This window comes from Bombus bifarius, unplaced genomic scaffold (assembly GCF_011952205.1).
Source record: "Bombus bifarius isolate JDL3187 unplaced genomic scaffold, Bbif_JDL3187 scf7180000007968, whole genome shotgun sequence".
Lineage (NCBI taxonomy): Eukaryota > Metazoa > Arthropoda > Insecta > Hymenoptera > Apidae > Bombus > Bombus bifarius.
Window position 1 is genome coordinate 2,233,739 of NW_022884354.1, and position 23,503 is coordinate 2,257,241.

The 23,503-nt window shown below is 50.6% G+C and overlaps 1 protein-coding gene across 2 annotated transcripts in view; it reads left to right on the forward strand.

Moving 5' to 3' along the window:
• The window catches only part of LOC117209523 (homeotic protein ultrabithorax), a 137,927-nt gene that overhangs the window by 91,865 nt on the left and 22,559 nt on the right, over positions 1 to 23,503 (forward strand). For both annotated transcript variants that reach the window (XM_033451664.1, XM_033451657.1), the window contains one exon: positions 19,117 to 19,525. In XM_033451664.1, coding sequence (XP_033307555.1) covers positions 19,117 to 19,433 — 317 coding nt within the window. In that variant the 3' untranslated portion in view covers positions 19,434 to 19,525. The remainder of the gene's footprint in view (positions 1 to 19,116; positions 19,526 to 23,503) is intronic.

The following is a 23,503-nucleotide window of genomic DNA, read 5'->3' on the forward strand; positions in this document are numbered from 1 at the left end:
GTTCACGTTCGCGTCCGCGTTCTCGTCCTGTGTGCCTCGCTAATCCCTCTTCCTCTTTATCCTGCTCACCAGTTGCTCGATTCGCCGTCTGCGTCGCATCCTCGTCCACCGCCCTCGTCCTCTTCGTTTCGTCGTGTTCCACCGCGCGCCAGCTAAACGTCTATTCTCTGGATCGTCTCCTCGGCATAGTCGAGGCATACCCGTAGCAGCATCGACCAGCTTCCATCATATTTTTTGCATCGGCAATGGAAAAGAAAATAAGACACCGGGAACGTGCAGTGGTCGGCTATGGATGGCGTTTTCATCCTCTCGCGACACGATGCTCGGCTGAAGCATAAAGCCGGTGCGCGACCGTTCCTCCGACTCGAACATTTCCTTCCCACCGTTTCCTCAACTTGCGAACGGTGTATATGTTCGACTCGTTTTCCAGAAGAAATTGCTCGTATTTGGCGATGAGAAAAATTCAATAGCCTGCCGTCGTCGAATTTCATCCGTTCGCTGCAAGTGGCGCGTTCTCGTCCCGAGAAGCTACACGAAGGATATTTATTTTAAACGTTTCCTCTTCCATCGTTATATTATTATTACGATAAATTCGAACCGCTTGGAAGTTGCTGGAAACGCGAACACGCTTCAACTTCGTCTGGATGATTATAGCCGATCGAAGGTCCCCCTGTAATCACGTTTTTCTGCTTACGAGAACTTCCGAATCCTAATTTGGTGTGCGTTAAACGCATCCAATCAGGCGGGCGCGGACAAGTGCGCAGGAAGTCGCGATCTCGTAATTCGAAGGAAACGAGCCTCGACTCCGAATCCTGGAGCTGGAATTAATAGCTACCCGTGTTCGTTGATGGATTCGCGAGAGCCAGGCTGAGGGGAGTCGCGTCAGGCGAATCAAAGACGAGGCTCGGGGTTGGGGGTGGGGGCCTGGTTCTGGTAAAAACAGGCAGAAAGGTATGTCGAAAGCTGGAAGGTGGAGGGCAGGAGAGAGGTTCTGCCAGGGGTAATCCGCGAGGGACGGCCAAGCGAGAAGGAGAGCGCGTCTCGGGCGGAAAGGAGGAGAGGCGGCGAACGCGGTGGCGCGGGAGGGTGAAGGGGGGAGAAATGGCGGGTCCGACGTAAACGCAACCGCTGCATCGATAAACGTAACGTCGGTAATAACTGGCAATTTGCGAGAAGGACTTTTAGTTAGGCAGTACGCGTAAGTACTTGGCCATTCGAGGAGAGCCGGTGTGCGAAGCAAAGGGGTAGGAAGAGGAGCGGCGAAGGGAGAGGAAGAACACGGGGTGGCGAACAGTGTGGCGGAATGGTGTGGGTCGCACTCTTCTCGATGGGATGGGAGTAATTGCTATGAGAAGGGGCTGTTCGCTCGCGTCTTACCGGCATTTTGCGACAGTGTTGCTGATATAAAACTGGTCGTCCGAGACGCCACGGAGGGTGCAGGCAACGACGGAGGGATGAGGAGGAGGCGGCAGCAGTGGATCTGGCTTGGGAAAATGGAGAATAATGTTGAGAATCAACGTTGAACGAGTTTTTATTTATTAGCTTCCTTCGTCTCTGCCGCTTAGCGTTCGTGTACGCCAAATTATTATCCTGTTTACCGAGATTTTTTGAAGAACGCCCGTACGTGATTATGCGTACTACACGTTGATACGTGTGCAGAGACGAGCAAAAAGCGACGCTCTATGAATAGAAACCGTTTACCCGCAGACCTGCCCCTTTCCGCGGAAATTTTCCCTCGCCCAAGGTGTATACTTTGCAACAACATCGCGAAAGTGATATACCCCCCGCATCCAATCGAACGTAATGAAGTTTAAACGATAATAATAACGATCCGCCACGACGAGAACCGACCGATCGATCGAGCGCGAAGGGAAAAGAAGAGCGAGAAGAGGGAGCAAGAAAAAGAAAAAAAAAAAAAGAAAAAAAGAAGGAAAAGGAGAACGGAAGAAAAAGAAAGGTTGAAAACAAAAACACCTTGTTTGCTCCGAAGATAACGTAGCTATACCGGCTATTATTGCAGTGAGCCCGAACGTGTTTAGAGACCCTACTGTCGGTGAGAAAAGGCTAAAGATATCTTCATAACGACTTAATGTATTGGGCGTGGGGCGGCCTAATGACTACCTGCGCGTCGACCTTTATGCGCTAGTAGCACGTGCATGTTGCTATTATCAATCTATAAATGTAGCGATCGTCCTTGAGCGATCCTACTATATCGCTGTGCCTGCGATTATCGTCGAAACTGTTGCCGCCGCAAAGCAAAATTGCAGATAAGTCGTAAACGCGCGATACGCGCAACTACTTTTTAGATCGAACGTCCGCCAAAGTTACTCGGTCGCTCTCCGTTTTTTCTCCCGACATTTTTCTTGCTTTACGATCGTAAACGCCGGCAAACTTCAGCGATGGCGAACTTTAACGAACGTAAACTTCTCCTAACTCGATGTATCGCCGTTGCGAAAGTTACTTGGTCGAATCGTTCGAAAAATACAGTGATATGATAATTACAACGATAAGTAAAATACAAGGTGGTTGGTAACGGGTGATACAAGCGGAAAGGGGACGATTCTAGGCGAAAAAAGAAGTCGAAAATATAGAATAAAAATTTTTCGTTCGAGGCTTCGTTCTCGAGAAAATCGACTTTGAATTTTCGCTCGGTACGCCTGCACTTTATTCAAAATGTGGCGGTGCACCGTCTTGTTGAAAAATTAAACTTCCTCTAGTTCTCAGCGGTGCATCTTCTAATAATTCCGGTAGTTCGTTTTGTTATCAACATAACGTCGATCGAGACAACGATCTACAGTGAGATCCGTTCTAACGAGACGCGATAAAATGCGCGCGTACCGACCTAAAATTCAAAGTCGATTTTCTCGAAAACAAAGCCTCGAACGAAAAATTTTTATTCTACATTTTCGACTTCTTTTTTCGCCTAGAATCACCCCCTTTCCGCTTGTACCACCAGTTACCAACCACCCTGTATAATACAAATAGGAATGAATGCTCTCGCCTGATAATAAACACGATATTCGAGATGAAAAAGGGGGTAGTTTTATGATCGGCATCTCCTTGTGGCGCTTCCAACGGAGATAAATCTTTAACGTTCGCGTGTCGGCTTCCGAATCGATTCGTCTTCGAGCGGATAAAACCGTTCGGTTTTACAAATTACGCGCGAGCGCGATGGCGATTGGCACGTGCATCTGTGCGTTTACTCTCGCGTCTTATCCTACGGTACCAGCACCGCCTTTCACGCGTAATCTTAATGCATTAAGATACCGGCGATGTTATTGACGCTGGAACGGCAGCGCAAATTAAGCCGATCTTAGTTGTACGTTAATAAAATCGAACACGGTTATTAACCGAGCGCGCATCGATAATTGGCGTCAGCTCGATGAAACGCGGACGTATCTCGTTTATGGGAACGATCGACGATCCGCCGATGCGGCGATAAACCTTGAACGGTACCTTCGTGTCTAGCGTCTCGTTGGTCAGTGGCGTTTTTAAGTGGAAATTTCATATTTTCTTACATGCCAGTGAATGTAAATATGTAAAAATATTCGTGAGCCGATAGGATGTCGTTAAAAGGAATTTTACAACGCATACTTCACTCTTTCCTCGAGAAAGTTTATAAAAATTCGACCGATATGAAAATTTCATTTCCACTAATTCGCTGCAATTTCTCTGGAAATTATTTCGAAGAATGTTCGCGCTCGCGTGTATCCACGGAATCGTGAATAGGCGAAATATCCGCTAAAAAAAAAGGCAAGCAATTTATGGAGGCGACTATGACGTACTACGACGAATGTCCGTGAAGAAAAACGTAGTCAGCCGTGTAACGACGTTCCGTCAATCGCGCGACGAAAAATGCAAATGTCCGCGCCTGTTTTTTCCACCGTGTCATCCGTACACTTCGTTCCCGTCCCATTTTCTCGCGGACGCGCTCCAATTTATTTATCGCGTATTATATTCGCCGGAATAGTTGTCAGCCAGGCGGCACTGCCGAAAAATATAGATTCTCGTTCGACGCCCATCTCCGATATCCGCCGATTTATATCTGTTTATTCTGCTTTTATCGACAATTGATTTGCGGTGTCTTTCTCGCGAGGTCGCCTTTCCACGACCGCAGACTGCACGATATTTCCAAACGAGTTTTCAACTCTGCTGCAACGCAACGTACACCGACCATCGTCCGACACTTGACCGTCGATCGGGCCGGCTTCACGGACAGAACAATACTTCCGGTTGGTTTATACGACCCCCGCGGTGAGAGAGAGTATTTGCTTTTGCTCGTGCACCGGCAAATATCACCTCGCTCTCGTATTTCGCGATTCCATTTTATTTACGATAAAGTCGCCGTGGCGTCACCGGCGCTGCTCGCTGGGAGTAGCGCGTTCGTGTGCGCGCGTGTATTCCCCACGTGTAGATGTATGGGCCACACGAGAGGGTAGCGCGCGGGGACGATGTCGCGGCGGTTGGTTTTCGACGGGGCGAGAGTTGAGTTTTTGCCGTAATAAAACGCGCCTATCTAATCAAGCCCGGGCGAAATTGATGGGCCAGCAACCATTATCGCCGTTATGGAACGCGCGCATCTATCAGCGGGCTGAAGTGGCGCTGCGCGCCAAAGATTTTCCTATTGTCACTGGCTTTTCCGGGGCTTTCTCTTCCACCAGCGCGATATTCCATTCTCCCTGCTCCCTGCGCGCCGCGCACACCGGTCGATAAGTTTGATCGCGTTAAAATGCACTTCTCGTGCTCGTTTTTCCGCTCGTCCAGTGCGTTACGTGGTGCGTACGCTTCCAACCCAGCTTCTATCACGTTGCAATAAGTAGCAGCTCGTTTAGGGACGCTGGCTGCGTTTACGCGTTTGAAATACAGCCAGCACATCGAGGCGCGTAGTTACAGGCGGACGACGTCTATTCCGCTGCGAATATCCACGCGTTGAAACGGACGTCTCGCTGCTGTGTTTCTCGTTTCCAGAGAACCGAGTCGACGAACTCGCGACGCGTTAAGAGACGCGCGCGTGCAAGAATCGTGGCGAATTAGTACGTATTCCTCTTTCTTTTAAAATTCATAACGCTTGGCGATATGCTTCGCGCTTGCTTCGAATTTAGGCGCGAACCGGTCGTTGCCTCTGTCGTTCGCTGGAGCTGGCGTCTTCCTTCCTTTTTTTCGTACCGTAGCCGCGATCCTGCGTTTTCTTCCGACCGTGTGCCGTTGCCAACGAGCACGAGAGGCTGCGCGGTAGTCGGAGGACCGCGTTTCCCGAGAGCGCTGGCACGCGGTTCATTTCGACATCGTTAATCAGCGTGGCAACGATCCGCTGCGTTAAAATTCGACGTGTATCGGAAGAGAACCGAAGGCGGAATTTATTGGCGAAACCTGCACATAAAGGCCAATCTGGCTGGCAACATGGCGCGTTCGTGAAAAAGAGGGAATGGTGGGGCTCCTGGGGGAGGAGTGGCACGGTAGAAGAGCAAGAGAGAGGAGAGAGAGAGAGAGAGAGTGAGGGATGGAGGTGGGAGAGGGTAGGAGGTGAGGGATAGAATGAAAAAAGAGTCTGGTCGCGGGGGCCGGCCCCGCGGGGACTAATTTTTATTTTCCCTCTTTTCCTGTAAGTGCTCCGCGTCCACCTATTTCTCATAAATTTGAATTAATTTACATGCATTTGAATTTAATGCACCGCCATACTTTATCAAAGCAATTAAGCTTTTAAGCGCGCATTTGCATTAATCCAATGTTTACAATTACGGCTACGGATCTCTTCTTGTCTCGGGCCGAAGCGGCGAAACGCTGCTGGCGACGGTGGACGCGACGAGGCGAGGCGGTTCGCCGGGGCCTCCTCTCCTCTCCTCTCGTCACGTTCTACGTGAGCGGAGAATAGATGCTAGAATTTTTTCGTGACGAGAAAGAGGCAGAGGGAGAGGGACGAGAAGCGAGCAACACAGGGAGAAAAAGAAAGGAGACAAGGCATGATAGGGCGCGCGCGAGTGCGACAGGGAAGAGGGGAAAAGAAGCAGAAGAAAAATATTCCGCGATAGTGTAGTCGGCTCTCGCCGTTCCGACGTTGTTAAGTCGAGGCATCGGATTTACGATGTTTCCTGGGCAAAAATGCAAACGATCCCCCGATGTTGCGAGCTCGCGGTCCCGCTTCTTGCCAACGTCCATGCGGAAAAATAATAATTCGCGGCAGAATGCTCGCGCGATTAATTAGCGCCGGCGTAAATCACCGTCTCGTACACGGTTGACGGACAGGGAAAAGGGGCAGAGAGAAAGAAGTCTGTCCGTTGGAAATCGGCCGCGTCCACGGGAAAGGTTATCGCTAATTGACTGGAGCGTGAAAAAAACGCGAGGAGCTCTCTTGAATCGTAAATTACTTGGCGCGCGCGCATTCACCGAGCGAACGGTTACGAGCAGTTAATTGAATGGGCGCGTGTAACGTGTTAATGAAGTTATCAATCATCTGCCTGATCAATATTAATGATTTTCTAGACGCTGCCTTTGCTCGGTGCTCGCGCGGCTTTCGATCTAATCTCCGGCGCAAGACGTTCTTATGAGTAATGGCGCGGCATTAACGATACCGGCGTATCCTGTAATTCGTGAAACGCGCGTTCGTCCAATGAAATCCTTTCGTCGATTCAAACGCGCCGTTTTAACGACCAACGCGACTACGCGCAACGATTCTTCCGTCTTCCTTCTTCTCCACGCGGTATCGCGTAACCTCGTATTTTTCTCCCTCGAAAGATCGATCAGAAGGGAGGAAAATTACCCTGTTCGATGGCTGTGCTTCGTTCGATCACCGTCCAAGAAGATCGCTCTTCGCCAAGTAATCGCTTCTTCCTTGAAGATTGCATGGAGCGTAGAGACGCGCCTGGAGACGGCAAGGCGGAAGAACGCCGCTTCGACGAAAGGCTGGAATTTTGAATTTAGTTAGAAAACAGGATTCCCGTATTGGCGTCCACGTGAACCGAGTAACGAGAGTAAGGGGCATGGCTATTTGCACCGTTTGGATTTCACCGTACCGGCGCTGCTGTTAAGACGGACGATGCGACCTCGCGCTTCTGCGTATCCTCGAACGCGCGTCGGCCAGGTTTCAAATCGCTGGAAAAAGCGAAGCAGCTGGCGCGCCAGCGATCTCGCTGCTGCAGATGTACGACGCGACCATAAGTTTGGCCTGCGCGTGCTAATCCCGTCGCATTTCTCCGGAGCACGAGCGTCTGCGGCGATTTTACGATTACATGACACTTAAGATCACGTGCCGCGGTACGCCAAGTATTTCATGCAACTTGAAAGTACGTCTACTGATTTTCGATTTACTTCTCGGAAGGTTTCTAGCTGCGGCCTGAATCCCGCTACCGAACCCCTCTTCCATTTGCCCTGTTGCGCCGAGATCTTACAAAGTTAAGCATCTCCGGTGTTGCGCGTAACGCGCCTAATTTACGACGCCTCGCCTCGCTCTTCATATCCATGGCAACGCGCGTTTGAGTTAGAAACTTAAATAGTCGGCGAGTAAACGTAGAACGTTGGGAAGACGGGAGTTGCACGATGCCAAAGGCGGCGTACGAAGGAAAACAATGTTCGATCGTTCGCTGTTTCGCTGAAAACTACCATCGACGAAACGTGCACTTTCGCTCGTTCATCGATATTGCCAGCAATTTCTCGCTTGCGATTATAAACGATCTCTCGTGGCGGCGGACACGGAGCATCGCACTGGCGTTTCCCTGCAGATGGTAGCGGATTCAAAGGCGGTCAGTGGCGCATTGTCGCTATGATTTATGCTGATTAAGACTGTGGTAGGCAACGTTATCGCCGACTTGTAAGTCATGGGCAGGTAGAGGGCGACTTGTGAGTTGCAAGGTGGCTGGGGCTACAAGCCGCGGCAACGCGGTGTCACAGTGTCGTGCGCGGTAATTTAGTGCGCACCAAGGTTTCTGCCGTATAACGCATTTGTACGGGCTATGGCTCGATCTCTGTCGCCTGCCCTGGCTTTCCCGTTCCCATCTCCCTTCGTTTCTCTCGCTTCGGAGACGCTACATCGTAAACGCGAGCGCGCGCGGCCATAGGTAGAAGGTTAGTACCTATAGGTATAATATAGGGAGTGTAGCGAAGCCCTATTCAAAGCGGATGATTCAGTGGCCGCTGCTGCGTCCGGATAAGATCTCGTTGCGCACCGCCTCGTTCATCTTAACCGCGAGTCTGGCCAACCTGTAACTGCGTAACCATCCGACTCGCCGATCCCTCTTTCCGTGTCCATCTGCTGTGTCGAGGAATCGCGCGAACGAGTTTTACCCTGTCGCGATATTCTCTGCTTGAAACGTATCGGCGACCGTGAAAGGTAGACTTTTTTTTTTGCTCAGGCGAACTTAATTCGTTGGGATAAAGAGGACAATAGGAACGCGAAGACGTTGGATCCGCTGGAAAGCTACCGCGCGGATCAAGAGATATAAAGAACGAATGGGAGAAGGTGGATAAGGGCGGTGGTGGTATTTCGACTATTTTCACGGGTTACACCTGGCCAGGTTAAAAGTTTCATTTTCATAAGGCTTCCTTTTGCTTCCTGATTCCCGATTTGCATAGAACATTCCGCGGCAACCAGCGCGTCTATATCGGTCCACCGGTAGATCGTAGATCGCCTTGCCGCGATATATCACGTCGAAAATCCCAAAGGTTACCTACTTCCATTCTACGATCGTGGCTGCTGCGCTGAACCCGTTCGGACGCCACCAGATCCCCGAAAAGCCTCGGCCGAACGTGTTCTATCTGCCGAAAAAAGAGCAATCGTACGGCTGTCTCGAAGCCACCGCCGTCTTCTCTCTGCTGTTCGGTGGTTTGGCGCCGTGGCTGGGTTGGCGAAAATGGGGAAAAACGAGGCTGCGGAAACGCGGCACCGACGAACCGCAGACTAATCGGTCGCGGCGCACACCGGATTCCCCCGCATTTTCCAGCACGCCAGAAAAGTTGCCGGTCCAGGAGCAGTTTTGGCAGCCGGCTAGCACATCGTGGCGGCACGCGGTGCCCGGATATCGCGAACGGTGCGCTCCGTAGAAAGAGAGAGAACGAGGCAACTAGTTCCCTCCAACTTTCCATGATTTATGCGAGTTCATTATTATTTTCATGCGACCGAATGATCACGCCCCTTAGCCTAGTCTCGCTACTCGCGAGAATCCACAACTACTACCGCGTCCAATGAATAATGCAGTTCTACTTCCTTTTTTCCGCCACCCCCGTCACCACCTCCTCGTCCATTCTCGGTTATTAATGGCAGTTGCACGGTTCTCCGTGAGACGTACAAGAAGCTCGAGGTGGAAGGGTTCGCGTGATCTTTTATGGGTGCACGCTCGTCAAGGTGGGCCAACGTGACGCGTCAAAAGCGCGCTACCACCGCCGGTGCATCGTCCCCGGCGTCCTCTCGGAACGTGCAATTGCCTGGCCGTTCCGAGTGAAACGAATCAAAAGTTACTGTTTAATTTATTCAAGCGGCCCGCAGGTCTTTCGGCTCCGGCCATCATCCTCTCGCCGGTCGGCTGATTTTTGCCTGCATTTTTTATGCACCCAGCGTCGGACTCGCTCAGCTCCACGCCGCGCCATCGTTTCGCTCCACCCCTTATTCCCACTATTACCCGGAATACGTAGCGTGAGGTAGAATTTGCAGCTCGCGGGTCCCAAAATTTCTGCCTCGGCCGGTTAACGGGGTGGACCGTGCGGTAATTGAACGGCTGCAAGTCGCGGAGACTGATTTTTCGAGGGGAAAGAGCGTGCGCAACTCCTCGTTGGGAGAGCCGGCACCGGGCATTCGAGGGCCTCGGTAATCATAGTTTCTTGCCGTTAAGCGTGATGGCGTCTTGGTCGTGGAAACCGGCTCTCCCCACCGTGTTTCCGTGCTACACTTGCTGGTGGGGGGCCCCCCGTCGGGGCCCGTCGAACTTGGAGTAGCCGAAGAAGCACGCTCAGGGTCCCAGCGCTCTCTACGCCGCCCTGCCCCGTAGCCTGCCTCCGTTCATTCCGCGTACAGCCAGTTTCGTAATCCGCGTTTCCTTGCGAATTATCCAATAATCCAATTCTGTCCTGCTGTTCGCCTTTCTCTTCTCACCGGGCCTAGAGAAACGAGATTCGTCCGAGCTAAGCGAGGGAACGTAACCGGTCCATCGAGATCTTCTCATCTGCATCTTTTCGTCTCTGTTTATTATTAGCACGGAACAAGCCACAAGCGGCTCACCGAATCTCGGAAATAATGGGAAATCCATCGCGTCTGGATGGCGGCCAGCCGGGCAAACTTTGACGACATGCGCCGAGGATCGGTGAAGTTCGCTGCTCCTTCGGTTAACCGAGCGACCCTGGTTAACCGGAGATCGTGGTGAACGCGAAAAAGACGACGCTGAGATGCGACGATGTCGTGCGACGATGTAATCGATGGGGGCGGAAATAGGCGATTTACATTCGACGATTCACCGTTGCGAGCCACGAGCTTGACGAAACGAACGACCATCCACGTCGACCACTCGCGAATTATCGAATCATCTAGTCCGGTACTTGTTAACTGGTACAAGTTAAGTCATTACTGCGGAATGCAGTCGTGCAGGAGCATGCATTATACATTTATCCGACCCTATTATAAGTCTACGACGCGCTACCGTGCAACTAGCTGGTAGCTGCTCCTCGTGGCCTGTCCGACGACCCATCGATACGGTTCCAACCCTTCTGGAAATTATCTCGTGCTAGGGGTTTGCGCCTCGCTGACTTACACTCCGGCCGATTTTCTTTGCCCTCGGACGCTCCATTGTTTCCTGACGGTTCTTCTTCTTCGCCGTTCGGCATTCGCATAATTCATAAGAACGTGCATAACGATGCAATACATGGAATCAGATCGCAGTCTTTTGTTACGTCGTGTTGCGTTAAAATTCAGACAACGAACGATTAGGATAACAAGCAAGCAAAACGACCTCGTTTGAAGCGGCTGCGAAAACAGCTCTTTTCGAACTATCCTCTCGTTCGTCATCCTTATCCCGAGAAATCTTAGCCAGAAATTCTCGCGTCAAATTTGTTCTATTCGCGTTCGAGCGGATCGGCTAACGAGGCAGATTCCAAAGATGCGCGAAAACGCGCAGAAAAACGGTCGCGGTGTGGCAAGTCGAATGGTTCTTTGTGAGGCAGAAAGCGTGCGCGTGCACCGCCGCCTCTCCGTCTCTCTTTCTCTTTCTCCGTGTGTTGGTCCGTCTGTGCTCGAGGTCTGTGCCCATAGAGTTGGAAATAAGGCGGCAATAAAGCATATGTAAAATATATTCTGGAATTCCTTTTAGGACGCAGATATATGGGTGGTTGGTGGGTCGGTTGCCCGCTGGTAACCGCGTCCCCCTTGCGCGTCCAACCAGGGATATACACGCGTGCTGGCCTTCGTATGCGTGTACCAACCGCGTGAGTTTATAGATGCGAGCCGATGTAAGTAAGACAGACGATCCGTTTCGTTAGAGGGTGTCGCGGGGTTACCCACCTGTATCAAACTCTACCACCATCTTCCTCGCCGACCCGAGTCCACCGAGTCTTTTTTCGTCTTTCAGTTCGTCTTCGCCGAGCTTCTTTCTTCTTTTTCCACGGCCATTTATACCCCGGCCCATTTGCATCGACCCTACGGATTACGAGCTGTACGTCTGACGAATAACAGCCTAGTTTTTCCTATCAATTGGATAAACGCGGAGGGAGATCTTTCGTCGGATGGGACGACCCCTCTGAAAGGGTGTACTTTTCCCAGCTTCTTCGGTGGCAACGTTTGCAGAATTGCCGTTCACGTAACTCTGTTTTTCGTGCTTTCCACACGATCTATGTTTCTCGAGTATTTTCGGGGTGTAAGTAATTGGAAATTTGTTTCGTAAAAACCGAGAGAACCGCGGATAGATTTTATGGATACGAATGGTGGAAGAATACAACAGCCAGAGACTGTTCTACAGGACGCTGTGTACCTAAAATTCCAAGTTTGCGTAGCCCCTGGAATCGATCGTGTACGTTGTTTCTGTGACGCTTGGCGAGCGTGTTTCGAAAGATCACCGGAGATCATCTGGAAAATGGAAATTGCATTCTTCTTAGAAACCAGTCGTCTCCGAGATCGTCGAGTCGAAGGGAAATCTGTAGAGAAACGTTATCGGTTTATCGCGAAAAAGAGACCGATGTTGGCCGAAAGTGAGTCAGAGAGAGGGGAGAGGTGGAAATGTTGGACGGAAGAGAACAACAAGAAGGAAGAAGGAGAGACCGTGGTGGCATCGACTGCTCGGGGAACAGAGATCAGGGGAGAAAGAAAGAGAAAGATATATGGAGCCACGAGGTGTCGCCTTACAACCGGCTCAGTTCGCTTACCTACGAAGCCTCTTTTGCATGCCATCTCCTCCACCATCTTGACTCGCGTTCTTCCTTTTACGCTCCGTTCCTTGGAACGTCCTCCTTCTTCTTCCCTTTGGCTCCTTCGGTCGCTGGTCCGCCTGTTCGCTCGCCCGCGATGCACCGTTGCATTCGGTCTTTGCATAATTATTACAGTTACCGCGAGTAGCAGCTGGCTCGTAGAAGAGTCACCTTGTCTCTGTAGCCTCTGCCACTACCCGGTAGACGTTGTCCTCTCGCACCGGATAGGCTACTCTCGCGAGACAGGACACGTCCGCTACGAGCGCCCATTCGATTCGCGTGTACGCGTTAATTAAATTTCCACGAGATACTCACGCGATCCTGTCTTCGTGATTTTATGTCACGATCTTCTATTAAGAACAAAGGCTAGCGAATAGATTTAACCCTTACAGTGCTATGCGCGCATATATGCGTTTTCTGTAAGCGTCCGGCATGGACTAAGGACGCGTATATGCGTTTGTCAATTTTTCCCAATAAGTCCCCAGCAAAAGCGAGAAATTATTTAGAAGCTTACATTTCATTTCATTGGAAGCAACTTCATTTGGCGTGGTACACAATAGCTTGGTTTAGAGTTACATTATGTTGCATTACGTTACATTAGGTTACATTATGTTGATTCTAGTTGAATCTAATGCTTCAATCTAAAGGGTTAGCATCACAGATAGATGATGGAACGCGTACAACGACTAGCCTGCAGTCTATTCAGCTTTTTCCCAAGATGCCTCGTTGAAAGTTACATGGTTTCGGTCAAACCGACGAGGCAAGGAAGGTGGCGTTATCAGGTTCGATAAAAGTAGCCTACAACCGTTGAACGTTATTTTCGACGGTCCTGTGTCTTTCTTGTCTGTTTTCCGTGGTCTTGTGTGTTTCTTGTTGAGACGCCAAGTTCGAGGCGCAGTCGGTCGTTTGGTTCTCGCGTGCCTCGACCTCTGCGAGATATCATTCAACGCGACGCAGCAAATAATGCTGTACATTTAAATGAGCCGCCCCTCTGCCGCGCCAATACCATAGCACGGAATAGTTAGTCTTGACTACTGATTGATGAACGAGGACGTGAGTTACGGGCGACCTTCGCGCGATTTCGTCAACGTACCAGCCGGCGTATCCAGTCGGACTACTAATTGCGGCCCGGCTAATCGTTCTTACGGCATTATACTTCGCTCAACGTTCTCCGTTCGAACGAGCAAAAAGACGAACCGCATTCTCGAGCGAAGACCGAACATCGCGGAGGGCGAGTGCATCGCTACAAAATTACAAAGATTACCGAGGCAACGTAATTTCCAGCTCGTTGCAACGACCCGCGTCGTTCACGTGAAACCGTTCTGCTTGCTCTCGGTTTCTCGTCCGAACCATCTCGAACGCGATGTACGCGTTCACGCCCATCGTTTTTCAACGAATTACCACATCGATGTCGGCACAGATACCAGGCACCGAGTTACACTAGCAGGTAACCACGGGGACAAGTAAATATCGTACGAACGACTAGAGGAGAATCGCAGGACTCCGGATGGGCTCCTTCGTCCTGGCAGTTGGCGCGTGGGAGCAAAGTCGCCACCTTGCCCGCGGCGCGGCACCACGCTTATTCAAAAGTGGCTGCACGTAAAGCCGATATCTTATTCTCGAATGCTCCATTCGTTCTTCTTATGGTATATCCTGCTGGCTGCCGGCGACATTCTTGTCCGCGTCGCGTAACTTCTCCCGGCCACCTTGCCTCCCACCCTCCTCCTCCTCCTCCTTTTCCGTATCCTGCTGCACCGTTTCGACCGATCGCGATTGCGCCGCGGTAACGACGAGTTTACCTCGATAGGCTAGAACGTACACCGAGAACCACGCGGAATAACGATCCCCTTTCAGCCGTGGGAGCCTCTTGCTCGGGACGAGCGTGGTTGCATGCCCCGTTCTCGATATCCGACAGATCCGCCGATCTTCGCTGACGACTGCTCGCTTCCGAGTCTCGTTGAACCTGGCAACAGAGAGACATTGCCCGTCGAACCGTAAACTGGACGAGTTCTCTGACCCTTCGATGGCTGATCGGCTTTTCGTCATCGCGCGAACAAGCATCTGTTTAATTCGAAGATTACGAGCGACGTTTATTACGCAAGCGAATAGAAGAAAAGACGAGGGAGGAAGAGATATATCGCGCTTGTCAGGCCGAATCTATTTTATCTTATTTTCTTCCTACGTAATGGCCTGTGGAATAAAGAGAATACCTATCCGAGGCGAAAGAGATATAAATCTCGGAGGAGAGCGTCGATGATCGGTAGGAAAAAGCGTGGTACGAGCACGTAGAGAGTCGTACACGTTGCGGGTGTCGCTTATTTCCGAGCCGGCACCCCCAGTTTATTCACGTTACAAGGGTTTACCAGGCGCGTATTTACGATCCCAGAGGCTTCCGTCGTCGCGGCATAGTGAAAAGCGATCTCCGCCGCTCTTTCTGCCGGCTGGAAACAGAGACAACAACAGCTCCGCGTCGCGGTGCTGTTCGTTAGCCTGTCTTCTACATAACTTATTAATTACAGTTGACTAATGCTCTCCAGCTGTGGCACAGCGAGCAGCGTACGCTCTGCTTGCCACCAGCGTCGCTCTTCCTCCCTTCTTTGCGCGCACCACCGGCGGTCCTGCCACTTTCTCCCGGCATTTTCTCAGCAGCCCCTAGCCGAGGGCGAAAGAGAGCTGCAAGAATAGCAATGGGCGAGACGAGAAACGGGAGAGGAAAGGTTGGCGTGACGAGAGAGAGAGAGAGCGAGGCGGTACGAGCTACGACGAAGCGGGGCGAGCGGAAGGAAAAGGGCCGCATGGAAGGCCGATGGGGCGAAGAAGAAGAAGGTGGGACAGAAGAGAGTACAGCGCGAGGGACGCTAGGCAGTAACTCACGCCCCCGAGAGGATTACCTACCTTGGCAAGCCTCTGGAGGAGGGTGTACCCCACGTTGAGCTACGATCTTGCTGCGTAGCTACGCGTTTCTCATACAGAGTGTCTGCGGGACTCTCGTGCCTCGCAAACAGAGTTCGTTGCGGCCGTGAACGTTCGTGTTTCGGGAGGGACGCGGACACACCGGAAGCGCGACGACTTACGACACCAACGCAACGTGCCCGTTTCTCCGAACCAAGCTAACTGACCTTCCCGCGTCTCGTGTTCCCAACAACCGGACAGCGAAAGGTCCTCTAATTACGTTCGCGATTTATGCGGCCAACTTGCCCTCCGCTTGGCCGACAAGAATTCCTGGATAGTAGAACGCCGCGCCTGATGTTTCCAAGTTACGCGAACTCGTGAAACGACCCGGACTTAGCAGTCTAGACCGACCTTACGGGTCGCGGACAAAAGTCGCTGGCTGATATAGAGGGACGAAGCGTAATTGGTATTGCATCAGCGTTCGTCGCTGGTGATTTACGCGCGGGGAAATTGTCGCGTTTAAATTCGCCTGCGTCGTTGTGGTAGTGGAACGTAGGCAGCAAAAAGCAGCGAGAGCTTGGATCGATGTTGGTTCGTCAGATTGGTCGGTAAGAAGAAGATGGCTGGGCAGAAGGGTGGCTGGCGAGCCTATGGGAGAAATTTCTGCCGAGCATGGGGAATTTCGCGGAAATCCTTCATGCTGCCAGCCAATTCACTTACTTTGATTTGATCGGCCCCGCGTATGATCCGCTTTTCGCGTACGCGATGTTCGCGAGAGGGAAACGAAGGGTGGCGCTTGGCAGCTCGTTGTTTTGCCATGGGTCCAGAGTTATACCGGCGTATTCCGGGTAGCAATCAACGTATTGCTCGTTCTTATTGGAGTTGGCAACATCCAAAGTCTCTCCCTTTCCGTCTCCCTGTTTATGCTTGGCCATGTCGAAACTTGCTTCCAATCCAGGCAATCCCTAACCCCATTGCTGGCGGCTCTAAACGAGCCGTGAGGATACCTCGAGATTAGTTTCACGAGATTCTCCGTGCTCGTTCGAATTTTCTCTCCGTCGTTTTTACTTAGGGTGATCGGAGGAATCAATCGTTTTCCACGCGAAACAACCGCTCCAGGCTTCCATTTTTCTCGAACGTTGCGAAGGCTTTCGGGTAAAGGCTCTCGCCGGGGAAAGGGAACTTCCAACCATATACATGGAAACGTTTTTTTCTTCTAGAAAAGCGTGAGTTACGATGGAAATATTTTCACTCGCTGTAAGCGTGCTACTCTTCCCGGGATCGTTCCTCCTCTCCAAATACAGGCTACCCCTCTGACCCCGGCCGGCATCCAGCGAGACTTTCCCGGATGAAACACGTTTCACGGTCTCAGCATAAAATTTATCCATCCCCTTGGTTAAACAGCCACGCACGCCTCTTCTTACTTTTCCGAGAGCGTGGCAGCCTTGGAATTTCTTCTCCCCAATTTCGTTTCGCCTACGACATCCCACGGGGCGTGCGTAAGTTGGGGCGAGAAAGTGTACGATGGCTGACCGAGTTCGAGGGAAGAGACGAGTCGTGCGAGACACGATCACGGCGGCCACCGAAAATCAGACGAGAACGTTCGAGCATTCGCTATGTATGTATCTTTATTCCTTTCTACCATGTGCCCGCCAATCCTTCGGAACACAACGAATCGCCGGACGTTTCGAGGAAGAAGGTTTAACTCGATTCGCGATGCGTCGAAGGAAACAGAATCGAGCGGGAAGAGGCGAGCGGAAGATACCGAGGGGAGAAAGAGTTTTACAGGGAAAGCGATCGATAGAAAATTAAAAAAGCCTCGGCGAGGCAGGGAGGCGCGAGGGCTGAGAAGGAGAAACGCGCGGTAAAAGAGAAGGCGGTAGAGCTTGTCACATTTTCTACTTTGCGGAGACGTACGAGGCTGGCTTAATTGGCCGAGGCCCTGCTTTTATTTATAAGTTCGAACCAGTCTATCGACTGAGAGCCCCTCCTGCTTCTGCGGAGGAAGAGCGCGAGCCAAGGGGACGATATAACACCGGCACGTCGTAGGTAGCGATGTTCCTCGGGGGTGGAAAGCAGACACTGGCAACAGACTGGAAGAGGCGCGGGGTCCGCGTGACAAATAACCCTTATAAACGGTTCGCCGTAACTCCGTGGCCCTCCGCGAGCCCTGCTTGACAAGCTGAAATGAAAATCATGGGGATGTTGCGCCGCTGCGAGTGGCGCGGCCAGGGGTGCACGCCGAAACACTTGATTACGTCGCGATAATATACATGATGCCGATATGAACTCTGGCGCGGCGTGTTGTTGCTCGTCTGCGCGCGATATTGTATAATGGCCAACTGGAAATGTTCCAGTGCGCGGTGGCGGCTGTTCGACGTGGCCCTCGCGCGCGCATGGCTCGTAGATAATAGATCGGCACAGATACGATTGTAAATATGACGCGTTTATTGCCCGCCTCGCTTCCAATTGTTCGTTCGTTCGGAAAAGTGCGCACACAACCGGTGACCGGCCGATATCCTATCGAAGGACGAGCCGTTTTGCGCGCGAATCTGATTCGAATTTCGTCGCGAGCTTCGAAATTTGTTTCATCCGCCGGAAGCCATCCGCAAGCCTGCCTGTGCGGTTTAATCGGCGAAAAATTACGCTCAGAGAGTGGACGAATTACCGGATGAAGTTTCTTCGCGTATCCTCGCGACTCGACCAATTGGCGGCGTTATTAATTTCACCACGGGACTCGCTATCGCCACGTCACCTATCTTCCGGGGACTAGCCGTGGCACCCGGATTAATTATTCATTACAATTAAACCCTTCGAGTGAAATTAATTTCGCGGTTTATCGCGTAATAACCGAGCGATACGGCGAGTAGCGTTTAACCGAGATTAATTGAACGAGTCGGCAGACTCGCAACAGCTCCGGGGGATGGCGAAAGGGAGTCGTCGAGGCAAGTCCTTTACGTACTTCGATATAAAGCGTATGCGAACTGCGAGCAAAAGGCGGACCGGCTGCTTACGGGGTTGCTTCGCACCTCGCTGCTGGCAGAGGTGAAACGGCAGGGTTTTTACGAGGCAGTAACGGCCGATAAGGTGAGCTTCAGCCCCCACAGACGGGTTTATTCCGCCTAGGTACTGTACCCAAGCGGCTGTTCGACAGTCTACCTATCCCGCTGTCGTACGCTCTCCTACTTTCTCTCAGTGGCTTGCTGTGACTTCGCCACGCTCTATCTGAAACCGTTTACGCGCCCCTTTTTCCCCTCTTTTTGTCTCCTACTCGTTCTTTTTAAACTGCCGCTTAGAAGTTATCCCGGTGTCCCGGCGTTATCGAGAACGTTGCCGGGATTTTCCCAGCATCTTGCAAACTCGTTCAACGTCTCCGGCGTCCCGAGTGCTGGTATTCTCAGGGACCGAAGGTTGGATTAAAAGATCCGCTGGTTCGTTTGAAATTGTAACGAGGCGAAAAACGTGACACTTGACTCGATTCAACCATAGGCTGGTTTAACGCGCTCTAACGTATTGGACTGAGGTGAGAACAGTGGAAGATCGCCGTTACTTTCAGTTAGGGCTATCGTCTAACAAGGATACGCATGATCGGTGTTGCAAACGTTCTATACCGGCGACATTCGCTTCGGATCGTTCAACCGGTCGTAAACAACGTTCTACTATCTGTAACGACGCCAGCAACGTTCGTAGTTGGCTTGAAAAGAGCGAGAGCAGACGTAGACGAACGTTGCTGACGTCTGCGAAGGTATTATTTCGATGGAGCGGCGAAACGAAGTGGACGGAAAGACACGCGATCTTTGCCTCTGGAGAGCTCGTTTGAACGTTCGGCTATGGTTTTGTTGGTTGCAGGAGCGAACGGAATGCGCAGGCGCGGCCGACAGACCTACACGCGCTACCAGACGCTCGAGCTGGAGAAGGAATTCCACACGAACCACTACCTCACCAGGCGGAGGCGGATCGAGATGGCACACTCGCTCTGCCTGACGGAACGGCAGATCAAGATCTGGTTCCAGAATCGGCGGATGAAGCTGAAGAAGGAGATACAGGCGATCAAGGAGCTGAACGAACAGGAGAAGCAGGCGCAGGCGCAGAAGGCAGCGGCAGCAGCGGCCGCGGCTGCGCATCAGCAGCAAGCGGCCGGTGGGGGACCGGAGGGGGCCAACTAGGGGTACGCCCTGCACCGGAGCCCCCCTGACCACCCCACCACCAATCCACACCACCCTCTGCTAGCACCGCAATGTACACAGCTATATTAAAGGTGAGTGACTTCTTCGATACCGATCCTTTTTTATTTTTCTCTTCTCTTCTCCCTTCGTTGCCCTTCTGCCTTTATCTTCCTTTTTATCGTTTTTTCTCTTCTCTCATCTTCTTTCACCGTTCTCGCTTGTTCGCGTTCGCGCTTCCATCGGTCGCCCCCCTTTCGCCTCTTAAACGGCCAATTTCTGACCTGATCGAGAACACCTCCCGTGCGCGGCGATCGGGCTGCCCGTGTTCTACGCTTTCGCGGACTGTTTCAGATCGCGACGCGATTACGACGAATTAGCGCGCGTTTCGGATGGCAAAGTCACCGGTAGAGAAAAGCTGGCGCTCTGTTCGCGAATTCGCGAAATGTCGTGGAAAATATAGAATTACACGGATCGTCAGACAGAATCTCGATTTTAAGATCTTTTCGCTTTTAAGAAGGTCGCTGTGGAATCTTGGCGAGGAGTCAACTCGCCAGCAGTTGGGAAATTCTTATTGAAAAAGATGTCTGCAACGGTCCCTTTCGAAAAGCGAGTTTCACCCTTTGAAAAACAAATTACCTGCAATCATAGAAAGCTTAGGTTTCTCGTAGCAAGCCCCAGGTTCTGATAAATCTTCCAAGTAGCAGTAGCTTAACCCTTGCGTCGAGCGAATTCGCCAGGGGTGAGTCGACTCGATGGTAATGGATTTGCCGACGGCGTTGAACAACGGTTTCGCGAGACCTCTAGCGCGCATTAAGCTTCATATATCATCGGCGAAAGTTACGGGATCCCGAAGAAAATGTCGGCTGGAGAGCGTTACAAATGGTGTCGGGGGTGGGGGCTTTTAGCCAGCTCCCGTGCCTTTAAAATTAAGTTTATCCGGTACACTTAATGAGGATAAACCACCTGCGAGCGTGCCTTCATAATTTCCTAAGTTATTCTGTTTGCGTGCATTTAACTCTGCCGTCTCGCGGGCTTCTGCATCTCAAGGGGTTGTTGTTGTTGCCGCAGCAACTGGCTCGCGTGAAATGTTGTCCCATCGTGATTTTCATATTCTTCTAAATTCCGCGCGGATAACTGGGTGGCTGGACGATAATGAAACGGCTGCAATTTTCTCGATTCCACGCGGTTCCTTCGTTCCACCGTTGTTCGGATTATTCGTCGATGTTAAGGAAAATTCAGTGGCCGATATATTCGAAAGTTTGGCCAATTTCTCTCTTTAGCCATAGAAGGATGTAAAAATAGAACGGGAGAAAAAAAAAGTGAAATCGTATGGTCGCAAGAGGGTGACTGGAAAAAGAAAGTAGAAAGTTTTTGGCCAGGTAAAGGAAAAAACAGGAAACTGATCCGCCAAAAGAGATGGCAACTTCTGTCGTTGAAACGCTAGCTATCTGCCTCGCAGCATCCTCCGGTATAATTTGTACTTTAGTCCAGGGGGCGGCCATTCGTTCCCAGAAAACGAACGACCCTTCGAATTGCTTGGCCGAAGCCAATATCGGTTGTAAAAAAAGGTCCCCGCTTTTTCTCTGCTTTCACGAAAGCCTGCGCTGCTTCGCCGGGTTCTCTACCCGGCTTTTATGACTCTTTCCATGTTTGGATGGAAAAAAAAGGATTCCCGGGAAATGTTGGCCGTGGTGGACGCTTTGTGTCCACCAGCCGACATGCCGCCTTCGTTTTCACTTGTTATTACGTTCGTTCCCTCTCCCCTTTGCTCTCCTGTTTGCCACACTCAGCTTCCTCTCTGTTGTTACTACGAAATTAATCGTTCTCGTCTTCCCTCGCAACTTGATCGTTGCTTCAGTCAACTGGTTTCTCGTACAGATTCCTTTCGCCCCGCAGCACGTATAAGGGGGTGGTTTGCGCCATTACACATCGGTCCTTGTTACGTGTCTTCCTTTGACGTTGAGCCTTACGTATTTTTCCACGGCCTGAGAAAAATGCCATGTGAAAAATTGCATTTGTCAAGGCAGTCGCTGATAAGACTCGCACGGATGATGGAACTCGGTGAAAAGTGTAAAACTTACGAAATATTCTCCGAGTGTTTTAATTCGAACAATACAGAAAATTATACAGGGTGGTTGGTAACTGGTGGTACAAGCGGAAAGGGGATGATTCTAGGCGAAAAAAGAAGTCGAAAATATAGAATAAAAATTATCCGTTTGAAGCTTTGTTTTCGAGAAAATCCACTTTGAATTTTCGCTGGGTACGCGTGCACTTTATCGACAACGATCTACAGTGAGATCCGTTATAACGAGACGCGATAAAGAGGACGCGTACCGAGCGACAATTCAAAGTCGATTTTCTCGAAAACAAAGCCTCGAACGAAAAATTTTTATTCTATATTTTCGACTTCTTTTTTCGCCTAGAATCACCCCCTTGTACCACCAGTTACCAACCACCCTGTATTTGTTAAAACAGTCGCTGATAAAAATATGGATGATGGAACTGAAAAGTACAAAATGTCCCAAATATTCTCTGAATATTTTCATTCGAACAGCGATACTCACTCGAGCAATAACAGTTATGACGGACAATTTTCTAGCAACCTTATTCAGAATCTCATTATGAAACGGCGCGAAAGAAGAGAAATTCGCGCGATAATTCGCAGCCGGTTGCGAATCATATCCCTACGCTTCTGGTTTTCCGGATAAACGGAAAACTTTATAAAGTACCTTTTGTCGACATCCTGCCGGCGGAGGAATTCGCCAATTAACTCCACGAACCGCGTCGTAATTGTAGACTGTGGCCGAGCGTGCAGATTTCACGATACCGATCCAGTGTGTGCGATGTTTAATCGATGGACTGGTTGGTTGGTTCGGTTGTCGTTGAGCTGCGCGTTTTCGTGAAACTTGAATTTCGCTTCCCAACTGCCTGAAATCGGTTCGCCGTGTTGTTAGCCAGCCTTAAAATAGTATTTTAGCCTTGCAAATAGCCACAAGCATAGTGCATGCATGATGCATGCATTGCTGGTCGTATCCCGCATCAAAGTCTCCGTGGAATGCAGACTCGAGAAAGATTTAACGCGGCGACATATCGAAAACAACTCCTGTCTTTTTTTTCTCTCTCTCTCTCTCTCTCTCTCTCCCTCTTTCTCTGAATCCTTTTTCTTTACGATCAAATTTCGAACACTTTGGAGAAAATTTTAGAATCTTTCTGACAAATTCAAGCATATAAAAATTATCGTAAGTTACGGGACAGCCTGTGTGATAGGATGTAAATGGACCTTGTAATTATAACAAAATAAAGTTGACAATTAAATGTACATGTTGTTTTAAATTTTGAAATAGCCTAAGTCTAAAGTTAATAAATAAATATCTACCTACCACGCGGCCAAAGTGTACATAGCTATATCTATCTATATAACAAATTCATTGATCGATTAGAAGCAGAAACGATCGGTTATTCAGCGACGTTTCTTTTATCCCGGCGATCATTATCCGACTTCTTCTTTATCGTTGCTGTGCTCCTTTATCAGCGTAACCACGTGCCGGCCGCGTTTTTACGACGCAAAGTAGATCGTTAGGTTGGGTGCATGGAACACTGCCAGCAACTATAATCGCGTTACGCTGGAACAGTAGCGCATTGGCGGCGGTGGTGGTGGCAACGTCATCGTATCGAGACGCGAAATCGATTAGCGGCACGATAAATTACGATTTGAATTATATTACCATATTAATTACATATTTACGACGTTATTTATTAGAGTAGACTTGGTTGCGCGCGCGCGCGCGCGCGTTCCCCAGTACATGCGCGTTTCTGTTGCATTGTTTCGCGGGCTCATTAAATCCTGCATTGATAGCGGAGGGGCTGCATTAAATTCGCGATCGTGCCACGCTTCGATAATGTAACGAGATATACATATTTTAGGGCCGTTTCTTTTTTTTTTCGGAGCTCGTCGTCGAATTTCCGTGCAATTTACATTTCGTCGTCGGCGACGATTGACCGTCAGTTTTTGTCCGCTTCGCGAACACGCGCAGGAACAGAGACTACGTCAATTAAGAAAGTGCACTCTC